This window comes from Trichoplax adhaerens, genomic scaffold (assembly GCF_000150275.1).
Source record: "Trichoplax adhaerens TRIADscaffold_12 genomic scaffold, whole genome shotgun sequence".
Taxonomy (NCBI): domain Eukaryota; kingdom Metazoa; phylum Placozoa; class Uniplacotomia; order Trichoplacea; family Trichoplacidae; genus Trichoplax; species Trichoplax adhaerens.
In genome coordinates, this window is record NW_002060954.1 from 1,507,860 (window position 1) to 1,524,048 (window position 16,189).

Below are 16,189 nucleotides of genomic sequence, written 5' to 3' on the forward strand. Positions count from 1 at the left end.
TATACGTTAGTATACAATCATCTCTCAAATGTTTTTTTAAACTTTCTATGTAGCTACTGCATGATAATAGTTTTAGTAATTTGAAAATTTCTATAATTATAAAGAGGTGATGACGATAACATGTCAACATAAGTTTGCACATTAGAAACAGGTGTAATTTATGATATCCCGATTAGGTTCATTGTAATGTAAAATTGACCATTTCCTTTAATCTGTTACCCTAAGAATGCTTTCATTATAGCATTTCTAATACTACATATTTATATATGAACATTGCATAGAGTATATGACCTTTTAAGAGACAAAGTGTCGTACTTAAAGTATTACCATTTATTTTAGGCTGGACAGAAGCGTAAAACGGTTGTAGCCAATAATGACGACGATGATGATAAACCTTTGGTACTTGTTTGCGAAAAGTAATTACTCAAAAAGTAACTCTGAAATCTAAATATTGCCCATTGTTTTCTTGTAGTCACTTATGAAAGTTAAGATAAAAAAGGAGCCTGTTTGTCTGGACGAAGATTTACCTTTGGTAATATCAGCATTAATAAGTTATATTATTAGAGTATTGTTCATTTAATAAGTATAACTTAGCATAAATATTTTGCTACCTTTAACCTCTTTAGACAGCAATGATTGGCCAAGCAAAAGGTATATCAACTTAGAATGTAGTTTTAATTTCATGATAAAAATTAACATACCTTGGTGGCAACTTATTAGGAATAAAGCGGAAGACAACAGATTCGGACAGAACAACGAAACCAAAAAAGACTAGTTCGGTGATAAAAAAAGAGCGTAGCGAAAGTTTAGACACACCAAAAATTAAAGCTAAAGTAAAGGCTGCTGATCCTGTTTCGAAGCGCGCTAAATCGAAGGAAAATATTAAGAAAGAATCTAAGAATACTAATAAAAAGTCCTCGTCAGGCAAGTCGGACAAGAATGGCAAGGTGAAATTGGAAAATGATAGTAAGAAAGTTAAGAGGGTTAAAAAAGAGGTATGCGAACTCAGCCATTTAGCTTTTTAACAATTAAATTTATTGCATAGAATGTAAGTAGTTTAACGTATACACGTCATAAATTTGTAGAAAACGACAGAAGATGAAGATGTTTGGAAATGGTGCGTGTTGAAAGCCCAGATTTCATAAGTTATAGTTTCAAATATTAGGCTACTGAACATTGTTATTTTCTTTAAAGTTACGACTAATTGATTTGTTTAATTTTGAGATATAAGAATTAATTTTAAATTATAGGTGGGAAGAAGATACTAAGGATAATAGTGTAAAGTGGAAAACTTTAGAGCACAAGGTAATACAGTAGATGCATTAGGAGCAAATACGCATGTATTAAATTAAAATTTTAACATTTTAAAATTTTAGGGGCCTTTACTCGCTCCACCTTATGAACGATTACCTTCTAATGTTCAATTTTACTACGATGGTATGTTTTTAATTTAGGCCATACATTTTATAAGTCTGCGTTAGGTCTAATTTCGGCTTCCTATAAATAAATATTATATGTTAGGCCAAACTTTTCCTTTGAGTGATAAAACAGAGGAAGCTGCGGGATTCTATGCCAAAATGTTAGATCATGATTACACGCAAAAGAAAATATTCAATGACAATTTTTGGACTGATTTTAGAAAGGTTAATTTCATGATTTCTATTTTGTAATATACGTATATGTTGAATATATATATATATATTACTATGTTTAGCTGTATCTTATGCAGTTAAATAGTATAAATTTTGCTACGATTTTTTTTAGGAAATGACACCTGCAGAAAAAAATCACATTAAGGTATTTTCCAAGTGCGATTTTTCTAAGATTGCAGAATATTATAAAATGAAAGCCGAAGAACGAAGGAATATGTCAAAGGAAGAAAAAAATGTATGTACATCATTGTCGATCTTTAGCATTCATACAATATTACTGTGTAGCGTCATTGTTATCGTTTGGTGTAGCCTATAACTTTGTCTCTATGTTCTCATGTGTTCATACTATTATGTTTATAGAAACTTAAGAAAGAAAACGAAGAGTTGATGCAAGAGTACGGTTTCTGCATTATTGATGGCCATCGGTAAGAGCCCATGCTAGGAATTTTTTAACTTCGTTATATTGTATTGTAACTTTTACTTATTTTATTATGTGGTTTAGACAACGTGTTGGGAATTTTAAGATAGAACCTCCAGGATTATTTCGAGGAAGGGGTGATCACCCAAAGCAAGGGAAAATTAAGGTAGTTATAAGTTATGACAATTACTTTTCAATATGTTTTACTAATAAAATTGCGTTTTTGATATTCAGCGACGTATAGAAGCTAAAGATATTATCATCAATATCGGAAAGTTAGTTACGTTGATCATTTATTATATAAATTAATTATCTATGAAGCTATAAAATTAAATTAATGATGTACACCGTCGCTCTGTTCTATTGATTACTCATGTCAGAGACGCTAAACTTCCAGCACCTCCTCCTGGCCAAAAATGGAAAGAAGTTCGCTATGATAACAAAGTAAGTGAAATATGATTGAAACATTTGTTTTTATATGACAGTTTATTCAATGTTATTGGTATTTATTATTATCTAGGTAACATGGCTCGCCTCTTGGACTGAAAACATTAATGGTAGCATCAAATACATTATGTTAAATCCAACCTCGAAAATCAAAGTATGCTTTCACGTGAATATGCTTCTATAAATTCTTAGGTAACTTTTTTTGACAATTTTCATTTGCCATTTAGGCCGAGAAAGATTACCAAAAATACGAGACTGCTAGAAAGTTAAAGGTATCTAAAACATAAATAATTACGTTAGTGCGAATCGATTATAATTGAAATCATACGATATACGAATGCAGCGATATATAGATAAAATTCGCCAAGATTACAAAGCGGATTGGAAATCGAAGGAGATGAGGATCCGACAGAGGTTTGTGATATGCTAACTAATATCTAAAAAATTATATTTAAATTAATAACATTAAATTATTTATCCCGGTTGTAGATCCGCTGCACTGTATTTTATAGACAGAGTAAGTACAGCATAGTATCTAGATTACAACAGGTTACAATGATATTTAACTGATAACTGTGTACAATTATAGTTAGCTCTTCGTGCTGGACATGAAAAAGAAGAAGGCGAGTCTGCAGATACCGTTGGTTGTTGTTCCCTGCGTTACGAACATATCAGTGAGTTACGTTGATATTAACTGAGTGATCGTTATAACCCTTATACTCGTGCTTATAAGCAAACGGCATGAGCTCTATCGATGTAAGTATATTAAGAAACGCAATTTTATAGAACTACATGACCAATTGGAGGATAAAATGAATGTAGTTGAATTTGATTTTCTTGGAAAAGATTCTATTCGCTATGTAAATCAGGTTCCTGTTGAAAAGCAGGTATGGAATGGGTATTCGAACTTCGAATATGAGTACAAATACTACAGTGATTTTCTCTTTATTAACTAGGTATATAAAAATTTAAAATTATTCTGTAAAAATAAGAAAAAAGGTGATGACCTGTTTGATAGACTGTCGGTAAGCCATATCTATGTATATTAAATTACGTCATAACCGACTTAAAGTTCTCAAGAAACTTCTAAATTGCTATTACAGACAACTTCTCTTAATAAGTATTTATCAGAATTAATGGAAGGGCTTACAGCGAAGGTACCTAAATGAATAAACAATTTTGTTATGATTATAAACGTAGTTCATCGAAAATCTCTACTGTCTATTTTAATACATTTAGGTTTTTCGAACCTACAATGCTTCCTATACTTTGCAGGTAACTATATAACTATTTTACTCTATTGAAGTACAGTACAGCGTTAAATTTGCGTTGCTTAATATTATAATGCAAATTGTAGGAACAACTACATCAAGTCATAGATCGTAAGTACTGTAATTTAAAATTATTTCTGGCCGGCTTGCAAATCTTCCGATAGATGAGAATGTGATACTTACTTTTTGAACAAATATAGCTAAGATGTCGATAGAGGATAAGATCTTAATATATAATAGATCTAACAGAGCTGTTGCTATTCTGTGCAACCATCAGGTAAGGCAATTTACGTCAAAATTAACCCCGTCGAGTTTCAATTGTAATCTGAATGACATTCCTTTAACTATAGCGAACTGTTTCGAAAACATTTGATAAGCAAATGTCTAACCTAAGGGAAAAAGTATGTAATCGTTTTTATAAACATATACGCTTAGTCTTGCTAAATTTATTTTTATGTGAATTTCACGCCTTATTATAAATTCATAACACTTTGATAGATCGAGAAGAAAGAGCAGCAATTAAAAGAAGCAAAAAAAGAAGAAAAGAGAGCAAAATCCGACTTGAAAGAGAGAAAGGATGAAAGTTCTAAGAAGTATTATTTAAACTTTGAGAAATTAAATGCCATGATATTATCTGTTACAGACATTACATTATTGTATCTGTTTGATAGACTTTATGAAAAGAGGAAAAAGAAAACTGAAATGCTAAATAGGCAGTTGCACAAGTTAAATCTAACCGAAACAGATAAGGTACCGGTACATTACATATTTATTCCTGAGGGTAGACAGCAATATTTAATTGCATTTATACATTAGGTTGAAAATAAGGAAGTTGCCCTTAGTACTTCAAAATTGAATTACATGGATCCTAGAATTAGTGTGGCTTGGTAAAGCAATGAATTTTTTTACGATATATGCTAGTAACGTATATAAAACTCCATATAATTAATAATTTATAACATTAAAGGTGCAAAAAGAACGAAGTACCAGTGGAAAAAGTTTTTAACAAAACGCAGAGAGAGAAATTTAAATGGGCTATCGAAATGGCCAGTGAAGATTATGTATTTTAATTCAAGATCATGATTAGGACGGTGATATAACCGCAATTGTACAACGATCTGGTGCGAGAAGTGTTTTTGTGTTAAGAATGGTATAAATCGAAACGAAATCAACGGTAACATAAGCAAGTCCAATTGATTATGAGAGCGCTATTTTGCTTTTTAAATTAAATTTTACCGTTGCTACTAAGCTGTTACTATATCGTGAGCCTATAGAAAGTAAAATGAATTATATATGACCGTAAACTGTTAATGTGGATATAAGTAGTTAATATGATCCTTATGTATATTAGTGAACGACCTTAACAGTTTTTATCTATTACAATATATACAAGTCAGGTAGTGACTAATGCAAAGTAGACCCTATTCGAATTTTTTGCTGCAGTTAGCAGCTAGTCAATTAATTCTTTAATATCCATATCAAAACTGTAGCGTTTATCTTTGTGCATCATTTCTACTGCTTGTTTCATTTATTCAGAGCAATTTATACACGTGCGGTATACTGTAACTGATGCCACCAATAGATTTCATGCATTCTGAAAATTGTTACCAGTATAATGCGTATTCCCATCATTTCCCAGTTAATACCTGATATTCAAATTTATAATCCGCTTCAGCGAACTTAAAGATAACTTTTTTTTGAACAATTGTATGTGTTTATGAACATTTACGAACATTACTGGTTTGCTATTATGTGATTATGATTGATAACCATAATTTAAGAGTTTTTAGAATAATTATAAAGATATCTGAGTACACTTACGCTTATGGATATCTTACTTTTTGTTCAACTTATTATTAGTTATAGTATCTATTGTAGAGGAATCTTGCTTTGAGTAATGCTCGGGGATGCAGTTACTTTAACAATTTTAAGTCCTAAGGTCATAAATTGATACGTGTCCTAAGCTCTGTACGGTGTAGTATGTAACTGCAAACTATCAAGATATAAATGTTTTAAACTTAAGTTGATTTTAACCCAAGATGAACGGAAGTCTTATACTTATACGTATGTAACGCGATGACGTAATTAGAGTATTCTATCAAATGTAAATTATTTCTAATAGTGGAACTGTCACTGTCGTTGTAGAAACACTATAGCAACCTTAATGTATTAATACCGTTATCCAGTTATTCTTTGCAGTCAATTGTACTACTGTCGCTTTCATTAGATAAGAAGTATTTGCCTTACCAATTTATGATGACATGGAGTGTACTCATGAAATCGTACCGTACTAAGCGGTTTTTATATATTGGATAATAAATTAGTAATGAGTATTTAGAGACAATATGTAATTTGAAAAGGCTATGAGTATGATGCCGTCATTTAAGCCTCGGGTGGTAGATTGCTTAGTAAATCTATGGGTCGTAAATACCAAATTCCATAAGAAATAGGCAGATAGAGCTTTGTAAGTTCGCTTGTGCAAATAGTCAACTAGACTTGCTAGTAACTGAGGTTATAAAGTTATATCCGTATTGATTTGTGCATGAATTACAATACTGTAATAAATATTTGATGTTTTCATGGAAATTCAGTAGATTTTGTATCTAAGCGGCTATTTAAGCTTTTAGTAGATTAGACTGTAGTATACTGTATATCGAATTGTCACTAAGCAACTTTCGTGATCGTACCTAAACTAGTCTATCTACTCTTATGGTTCTCAAACTAACTCCGAAGATCCTCGGTAAGGGAAAACTAACTTATTCCTATACTATTGTAATCAAGTCAAACGATAGGTTTAGGTTAATAAATATATTTATTACTTGCCCGTTTACGTTAGTACCAGTGTACTCTACGTTAGCCTCACTATCGTAAATTACTACCAGTTATACGCAAGGAGCATCAAGCTCCGTAACACGAATTTATTTGTGTACTAATATTGATAAAGCATAAGTATGCGCAAGTATTTGACGGAAATTCATAGGATACGAAATGATACAGGTCATGCTTAAAAGAGATTTGGTCATTTTTTAGGGGGGGGGGGGTTGATATGCTTAATAAATTATACTTTATCATAAAGAAGTATGCATAGTACAAGATGTAACGTGATCAGTAAATAACAGTCAAGGAAATGAGACCTATTCTACAGTTAAGATAGTACAGAAAGTACATGAAGCTATCTATAGTTAACCGAACCTCTGACGCCCCCTATCTATAGTGCATATCTCAGCAAAATCTTGCTACCAGCTTAAAAAGATATTTAAAATGCAATAAATAAAAAGAGAACACATTTTTCATGCTTTTGTAATTTAAATAGACTACTACTATACTTCCTTTCCAGTATCAATTTGGTAATAAAATAGCATGCGTAGGTAGTGTAATATCTCACTGTTACCAAAATTTTTAACGTGTTATAATATTTATTTGTGAGCCAGTAAATAAACATAATATTATGGTCTATGGCTGTGCACTGTAGTTTATAAATCATTCGCTATAGATTGATTGTTAGCTTGAATTCTATTTAAAATCTAGTTAAAGCTTAAATACTCGCTCTCTCTTTATATAACTAGCTATTTAACGCTATAGGACAATATATATGATACGGCTAATACTGGAAATTAAATAATATCGGAACTATCCCAGTATCTTGATTTCTGTTTGGCGTTTATCGGATTTATAGATTGATATTCTTTTTGAATGAAAGCCTCAACTAGCCAACATTGGTTATATTCTTTGAATATAGTACAGTATGGCCAGTAAATCAAGAATTTTTAAAACATTCTTACGATGCGATATATGAATAATGTCACTATCTCAGAAACAGCAAAATGGTAATGATTTTATTACGCAAGACAGGAGATTGATTATTGCCATTTTAAATGGTATTTACATTCTAGTATTAAAAGACCGATCTCTAATTACCATATTTCAAGTATTTACGATAAACCTATGTAGTATTGTAGTACTAGCAATATACAGAATATTTGAGGTTATAGCTAGAATGAAGACCCAAACCGTTGTTACTATATACTCTACAGCACGTATGGAGTAATGAGATAGAATTAGGACAGAATGGATTGGGTTACAATATCAATTTCAAACATTCTTTGTACCATATTAACTCAATTCAGTTATTACTTATGAGCCTAGCAACAATACTGACAACAGTTAGAATGAAAGGATTATCTGTATGGTTAATAATAATAACATATAGCTATTAAGTTTTATTAACCTATAGCCTAACAATATACGCGTACAATATCAATTTTAAACGTTAAAAGACTTCTTAACAGATTGATAGAAAAAATACCACACAACCCGATAAATATGAAATAAACAAGGTTCTATCTAATAAAGTTTAACTCCATTATTTGTACTGGACAATTACTTCAGTACACTATTTAGAGTAGATGTAGAAAATATCTTATAGTTTAGTCATGAAATACCAAGACTAAATCAGTCCAGTATGCTCAGCTGCGACATAATTCTGCAAAAGTTACTAAAACTTAGAAGATTAAAGTAACTTGTAACTGATTAATTTAGACTCGGGTTGATAAACACCACCGAACCAATAGTTAGTAGTCGCATCTTTGCTTGATGAACATTCATGATCAATACTATATTGAGAAAAATAGCCAAAATTTGATTCTGGAGGGTTAAAACCATACTCTGAAGGAAATTTCCATTTCTGGCAGTAACTATAAGTGCGCGATGATAAGAAGGTGACATGATAGCTAGGCGAAACATATATCGGTAGTTGGCACATCTTGCAAGTATAACCACGAACATTGACATAATCTACGATATAGCATCCTGGTTGAGCATTATAAATAGCCATAATATTATATCGGCAGTTTTCAACGCGCATATAATCCCTATGACTTATAGGATATTTCTTTTTCTTATCAAAGTTACATGTCGCTCTCCAATGGGTAGTCCTCGGTGAGTCATAAATCGATTTCATACTAGCATGGCTTAGTCGGTAAGCTTGAAATTGAGGGGTACATTCATTATATGGATAATTATAGTAATATGGTTTGCGAAAATTGATAGATTCAGGCAACTTAGATGTTTGGATTCCTCTATTTCGTGTGAAAGATTCAACTAGCGTCCAGACATAGGGTGGATCCGATTGGAAGTCGCAATATACCGGTGTGAGAGACAATCCAGTATGGATAGCATAATGCCCATTTGTAAGTGTTTTGTTTGAAGTATAGAAAAGTTCTAAGCACGATTTGACTTTTATACCCTATAATAATAATAAAAAAGTTTATTCACGAGAGGGAAAACGAAAAAATGAGAGCAATTACAGTTATCGGATTCAGTTATTATCTTGTATTGGAATCGACATCAACTACGTTTTATTCAAGAAAAAAGTTGAGATCTACTGACGTTAAACTCCATTCTCTAGACTGATAAAATTGCATATATAGTTAGTATATGAATAGATTCTAAGAAGGTCGATACAATATAATTCTATGTCTATAGTCTGATTGCAGTTAGATAGTCCTTGGTAGTTATGAGACGAACCTAATCTTATGCAATAAAGTGAAGTTTACAAGAAACTGTAGTTCTTGTTGTATTTTTGAGAGGACACTTTATCACAATGGTATATCATCTAGATGACTAATTGACTTATTCATATCTGCAATGAAGAGTAACCGAAAAGGCTTTGGTGATTGGATATGATATTGTACTGTACAGGGAATGAAAGCGAGAAAAAGTTTCAAGATTTTAAATTTAGATCAATACATGCGATCAAATGATTTAAAAATCAGCTTCTTAGTAATATGAAAGGTAGGCAATAGAAATAATCTTTATAACAGTTATTAATCGGTTAACTCGACGAACACGAGAGGTAAGTTTGTACTTTAATCCGATACTGGAATATAGCAGGGATTGTTAAAGTTGATATAAAAAGATTAAAAATTTATCAGGCATAAAAAAATGTTAATAGTTTATGTTACTCGGTTATAAAAGAATATAACTTACAGAAGAAAGATTTCCTTGTACTTCATTCGTTAAACTTCCAACAAGGATACATAGACTTACGAGCAACTGTATATACTTAATTGCGTCGTATTTCATGGCGATGATTTATGGATTAGAAAATAGAACAAATCTTAAAAGTCCTTAATCTATATTATCGTCACCAAGTATAGTCAACACGGAATCAATACTATTTTAACTTGAGACTACTATCAGAGAAGTAACTGATAATCTATCGTCTATAGTCAATAGTAAATTTCGTTAGCAGCTTGAAGAAATAAACTAAAAAGATGGGTGTCTTATTGTTTTACGACTATTGAAGAAAAACCATTAAATTTTATTATTCTTAGCATTGCCGAGGGACTGACAGCAGGGTTTTTCTGCTGACTACTTTACTAATGGTTTTACCATTCTTTATCTGTCTATCAAAATTTTGGCCATCTATCACCCTGTTATATGGTGAATTAGCTTAATCAATTCCCAGCGGATTTTATTGCATTAACGACTTGATTCAATTCACGCAGTGTCTGCTAAACGTACTTCTTTAATAGATAAATAATATATTACAAGTTAGTGATGATAGAGCAGTAGATTATTTATTGAATAATTATCCCTGTAACAGTCTTGTTTATTACACTGGTCGTCCATAGGCTCTACTGAAAATAGTAACCCCTCTTTTTAACTTCATGATGTTATAGCTTATTCTTCCTTTAAGCCGATACAACACGATTCAAAAACTTGATAACCGCATTGGTAGACACTATCATCGTTCTTTTGATCCGTATCAATTCATTACGCTCCATTAGTATAATTCAATTACATTTCACTAACAGTAGAAACTTTTCGCCGCGATTGCTAAAGCCATGAGTTAGAATAGAGCTTTGTCATAATATTATTTCACCGTCAACAATTGATCGCGATTTCTAGAGTTTAATAAATATTCAATAATAGTTAAAACCACATGCTGTGCTCGCAAATAAGACTAAGTGAATGATTGATGTAGATGTTATGAAATCCGAGAAGTGCTAAAGAAGAATGCAGCTTTAGTTATGCTGTCTATTTACGTCAAAAATCAAAGTTAATGATAACACTAACGGTCTACAATCATAATGACGAATGTACAGCTAAAAGAATCAACTATAAACATTTATATAACTTTGGGGTCAAACTCGGAAAAGATAGGATCGTTATCATCTAATGAAAAGTTAAAATAGATTGAGTTAAAACTTTACAATGATACTAGATATAACACTTTAATACAGTATATTATACTGCGCATCTATAAATTTCATTAGCTCGACTCCTCTATATACCTTATAGTGATGGTAGAAAGAACTTTCGTTTTCCCAAGAGGCATGGCCAACTACTGCGCAAAATGATTTGGGTAGTTTAATTTCCATCAAAAGCTCTACTATTATACGTAAAGTGTATTGTCCGTGATTGAAAATGTGACTCATGAATAAAGATTCTATTTATTACTAACCAATCTCGCACGGTAGTTGTTAATTAAGGTTATTAAGCACAGCCTAATTCACCAGATGTATTTTACACTTCCCTCCTGTATTCACAGGAAAATATATTAAACAGTAAGATAATAACACTTTTAACAACTTGAATTATGACACGAATTCATTTAGAATATATATAGATATATTTTTATATATCATGCTATATACATCGTAAGGCGACATTACTTTCCTTGCAATAACAGTATCTGCTAGCGATTTTTGAATGCACATTTACTAAACTCATTCCATACAATATTACCTCGAATCTTGACGTTATCACTATGAATAAAATAACTATGTTGTTTCCAGGAAGTAACAAGTATGATCATGAAATTTCATCTCCCATTATTACTATTACTATAAGTAGCGTAGTTAAATAAGGCCAATTTCTTATTTTATCTAACTACTTAGATTGCACAGTCATTTAACGGTCTATTCATCTACCTGTAAGACTCTACTTTTCAATTTAGCTACTAATCAATAGTGTTATCATTCCTATATTATTAATATATTACCAATCAAATTAGAAATGGTCATAGGCATCAAAAAGATAAAATTACTTCAAGACAAAACTTTGTTCTACATTTACTAGTATTGAAAACGTTTTTAGTATAGTATTTCAGGTAATTTTTATTTCTATACAATAAATTAATATATACAGTGTCATAAGAACTTATTGGATCGGTATATATATATCTGTTGCAGGAGCAAAAATAATATGATTAACCAATGTATCACGATTAGCGTACTGCGAACTATAGCCTAGGTTAAATTGGCTCAATATATCACAGCGTATTCCATTAATCGGCAGATTGGTACTCATAAGCCTTTGTGAAATAGACACGATTCTTTTAAAATGATTAGATTTTGTGATCTTTCAATCTTAGACTACACGTTCTCAAAATAACTGAAAGCAAGCTTAAGTTGTTTAAAATATAAGTGTAGTATTAAACTTCCGGATATAAAAATATTAATAGCATGCCGCACCGTATAATTATGTAATGGTAATTATTAGTATATGTTGCTTGCTATAAATTTATCACATCACTTCTTTCGCCAGAGTTACCTACTCATCAGATTTAGTTTTTAGCAATCCGATAACGTACAGCGTAGCAGTATATAAGATATGGGCAATGATAAAAATCTTTGAAACTGATACAGCCATTAACTGCAAATTTCTGTTGGATTCAGATATTTCTTTATAATCTCCTTTTGCAGTGATGAATTTGTAGCAATATTTATGATGAGTAAATATCTATACAAGAATATTCTACTTTTGTTATTATCTCATATTTATGATCTAGAAAAAAGTTTACGTAGTTTATTATGACATGATTATATAGGAGTAGCATAAGGACTTTCTTACATATAAAAGATGAAATAACAACAACCCGCGAATTGATAATAATAGTAACTTAGAATTACTTTATCGATTAGACTTTATTACATAGTTATTATTTGATTACACTCCCATCTGCCAATACTATTTTCATCCGAAGTTTTAATATAAAATACTTGCATTAACTCAAAATAAACCGTATAGCTTATAATAGCCAAAGTATTACGTTTATTATGGTGCCATTTACACGCTAGATAGAATATAGTATGGCTGTAGCAGAGAACGATGGTGATAAACGATTGATACTGTTATAATCAGTAACTACTCTATAAGCAGTAATGAGCATGAATCTAAATATTGCTTATTGTTTCCTTTACTCACAGAATGGAAGCTTACGAAACGGCCTCTTGATTTCGATGGCGATTTACTCTTAGTGCGTTATTACATATAATGCAAACATCGTGCTCAAGAAGTTCATAAATGGATATTAATGTACTCAGAATGCATTTTGTAGATATCGTTTGAAACATCGAAGTTATTAAAAATGAAATTGTAGAAGAGTATTGAGTTGCATTATTAAAATTGGTAGGTCGTAGTGACTTAATGATCAAAAACGTCGATCAGCTGTCACCGCTGTGTTTACTTACAGTAACCAAACATAGATTAATTAGGAAAACTGGTATGCGAAGAATATTGCATAAAGCTTCCATAAAACTGTTAGATAAAGCTAGATTAGCATTACTTAGCAAAGATACACCTTGAAAAGAGATGGAAGCTGAATAAGTATAAAATCAGCTATGAGTGTTATAAAAAAATTGAGTGATAAAAATAAAAATAACCCTCAAGATTTTCCGATAGTCAATTTTTTACCAAGCATTGGAAGATAGGTAAAACATGGCTCATTTCCTTACAATTTAATAGATCATAAATAAATTTAAGAAATTATCGTAAATATGGTCATAGAAAATATAAAGATACGGTGAAACCAAAAAATACCATAACAGAAAAATAAGTAAGATCGTACTCGATAAAAACGGGGATTTGAAAATTAAAAGAACCCATGAAAACATTTGTATTCAAAACACCATTATTTCAAACATAAACTTTTGAAAATGGGAAAGAATGGTTATACTACTTTTCAGTTAGTTGCAAATAGGACTGATAAAACGATCTTTTTCTGGAATCATTGGAAAGACTACATCAGTATCAGCTAATCTATATTTATACAAATATGCTAGATATGGATAATTTTGATATTTCTACATTGATCAAAGATAATACTACTTAAATTATGCTTTACCAAAACGGAGTATGCTCGAGGTAAAAACTTGTAATATCGACATTAAATAGTTGATGAGAGCATGGTAACTTGAGAAAACGAGGGTTAAAACGATGAGTGATTTTGATACTTCTATTGTGAGATTTCTAAAAACGTTATTTATTTGTGAATACCAAAACTGATAAAACACATGTATACTGCATTAAATTGATTACGGAAAATAATGTATTAATTACAGATCGTAGTAAACACCATACAGTTTTTTAAATACAGCAAAGATTCGAAAAATATTACATATAACAGTAATTTCGAGCCTCTATCAGAAAAAATTAATGAGATTGCAAGTCCAATGTCAATCTCGATAGTAGCTACAATTAGTACAGATTACCCATTGCAGTAAAATAATACCATTATACACTTATTGCGCTAAAGCTAACATCTATATTACTAATTCAAGAGATTAAAAACTCGATAGACGCGAAATAAACACGATCCAATCTGATAAAGGTTATCGCATTCTATTGATCATAGATATGTAAGTATTCCAGCTGGTTATTCAGGGTAGATATTGAAAGCATTATATGTGTATAGTCAGAAAATTTACTAGCTATCAATCTAGCAACGATAGATCAACTTGAATATCATATTGCAATACCTTTAACGTTCAGCATATTAAAGAAGAGAATAATTGATTAATTTGTTGCTAGGCTGATAAATACCGCCGAACCAATAGTTAGTCGTTGCATCCTTACTTGATGTACACTCGTGTTCAACACTGTATCTATAATAATAGCCAAAATTACTCTCCGGAGGGTTAAATGTGAATTCTGATGGAAATTTCCACTTCTGACAGTAATAATAACTGCGTGAAGACATAAAGTTCACATGATAACTTGGTGCAACGTAGATTGGTACTTGGCAATTTCTGCAAGTGTGCCCACGGACGTTGAGGTAATCTACAAAATAACAACCTGGTTGAGCACTGTAAATATTTAGAATATCATATCGGCATATGGAATTTCGTATATAATCCTTATGACTCATAGGATATTTCTTGATTTTATCGAAATTGCAAGTCGCTCTCCAATGGGTAGTTCGCGGGGCTTTATAAATTGACATCATAGTAGGACGGTTCAATCGATAGGCTTTAAATTGAGGAGAACAGTCATTATACGGATAATTGTAGTAATATGGCTTATGAAAGCTGATTGATCCAGGTATCTTGGACGTATAAACACCTCTAGTGCGCGTAAATGATTCAACTAGCGTCCAGACAAAGGGTGGGTCCGATTGAAAATCGCAATACACTGGTTGAACTTTAGTTGCATCGGTATGAATTGCGTAGAAACCGTTTATTGCTGTCTTATTTTCTGTTGAATATCGAATTTCCAAACACGATTTTGGTTTTATACTCTGTAATTGTAAATAATATTCAAATTATATTAAGAAAGTAGAAGATCGGAGCTATTATCGAACAAATAAGAACATAGAGTTACTTTATTTTACTGTGATATCTGAGTTACTTCTCATGAAATTAGATATCTACTATTCATATAATTTCATATATGATATAATGATTAGAGTAACATAGTTAAGAGCGATGAATATTTTACAAATAACCAAGGGAAAGATACATGCAAAGCATTAAATCTAAATTCTATCCTTTGGATATTTCTTTATATTTCATATTGCGGTAAACGCATATGCTATACATTGTGGCTTATTATTTCATCAGATATTCTGATATTTAAGATAAATATCGAAAATGGGCTCGTTAGTAGGATATAGTTATAACACGATGTAAAATCTGATGAAGGGCAATTTAATGATCAAGAATAAGCTAGTTACATGTATACGGTGCTATTTTAAACGTTTACATTCGATGGTGAAGAAGACGACATTATTAATATAATCTACTAGGGCCACTAGTCAGCCAACTATACTAGCTACAGAGACAAACTTATTTATAATAGTGTGGTAAAAGTACTCTAAAATTAATTATTTTACGCTAGTATGAAGGATTGAAAAAAAAGTTCAGAGATAATAAAAAATGGCTATTTTATGTTATGAATTCGAAAGGTAGTACAACTTACTGTCAAAACACCTCCATGTACTTCATGCGTTAAAATTCCAACAGTAATACATAACGTTGCGAGTAGCAATGCTCCATTCATGACGTTGCATTTCATGTCGAAGAATAAGTATAAGGAAAGTTGCAGAGATCCTAAAAAATTTTATCTGCGGAGAGTCGCCGAATGCAGTTCGATCTGAATTGGTAAAAGTTTTAAGT

At 31.3% G+C, this 16,189-nt stretch overlaps 3 protein-coding genes across 3 annotated transcripts; 1 reads left to right on the forward strand and 2 right to left on the reverse strand.

The window, feature by feature from the left end:
* Window positions 1-1,251: 1,251 nt before the first annotated feature.
* On the forward strand, window positions 1,252-4,858 carry TRIADDRAFT_30199 (uncharacterized protein; the record flags this gene model as incomplete). The annotated part of the gene is made up of 24 exons (XM_002115768.1): window positions 1,252-1,305; window positions 1,377-1,437; window positions 1,522-1,643; window positions 1,765-1,887; window positions 2,013-2,077; window positions 2,155-2,236; window positions 2,305-2,345; window positions 2,451-2,514; window positions 2,591-2,671; window positions 2,745-2,789; window positions 2,861-2,931; window positions 3,007-3,034; window positions 3,107-3,191; window positions 3,304-3,404; window positions 3,474-3,542; window positions 3,621-3,674; window positions 3,757-3,792; window positions 3,875-3,899; window positions 3,989-4,065; window positions 4,139-4,189; window positions 4,287-4,381; window positions 4,460-4,538; window positions 4,605-4,675; window positions 4,756-4,858. Coding segments are annotated over 24 exons (1,683 nt in total), but the record flags the coding sequence as incomplete, so codon positions are not given.
* Window positions 4,859-8,298: 3,440 nt separating this feature from the next.
* TRIADDRAFT_59872 (uncharacterized protein) lies at window positions 8,299-9,872 on the reverse strand (the record flags this gene model as incomplete). Its single annotated transcript, XM_002115900.1, has 2 exons — window positions 8,299-9,033; window positions 9,777-9,872. 2 exons carry the CDS (start codon window positions 9,870-9,872, stop codon window positions 8,299-8,301), a joined length of 831 nt encoding a protein of 276 aa, XP_002115936.1.
* Window positions 9,873-14,571: 4,699 nt separating this feature from the next.
* Window positions 14,572-16,088, reverse strand: TRIADDRAFT_59873 (uncharacterized protein; the record flags this gene model as incomplete). Its single annotated transcript, XM_002115901.1, has 2 exons — window positions 14,572-15,312; window positions 15,993-16,088. The coding sequence occupies 2 exons, from the start codon at window positions 16,086-16,088 to the stop codon at window positions 14,572-14,574; spliced, it is 837 nt and encodes a 278-aa protein (XP_002115937.1).
* Window positions 16,089-16,189: the final 101 nt, after the last annotated feature.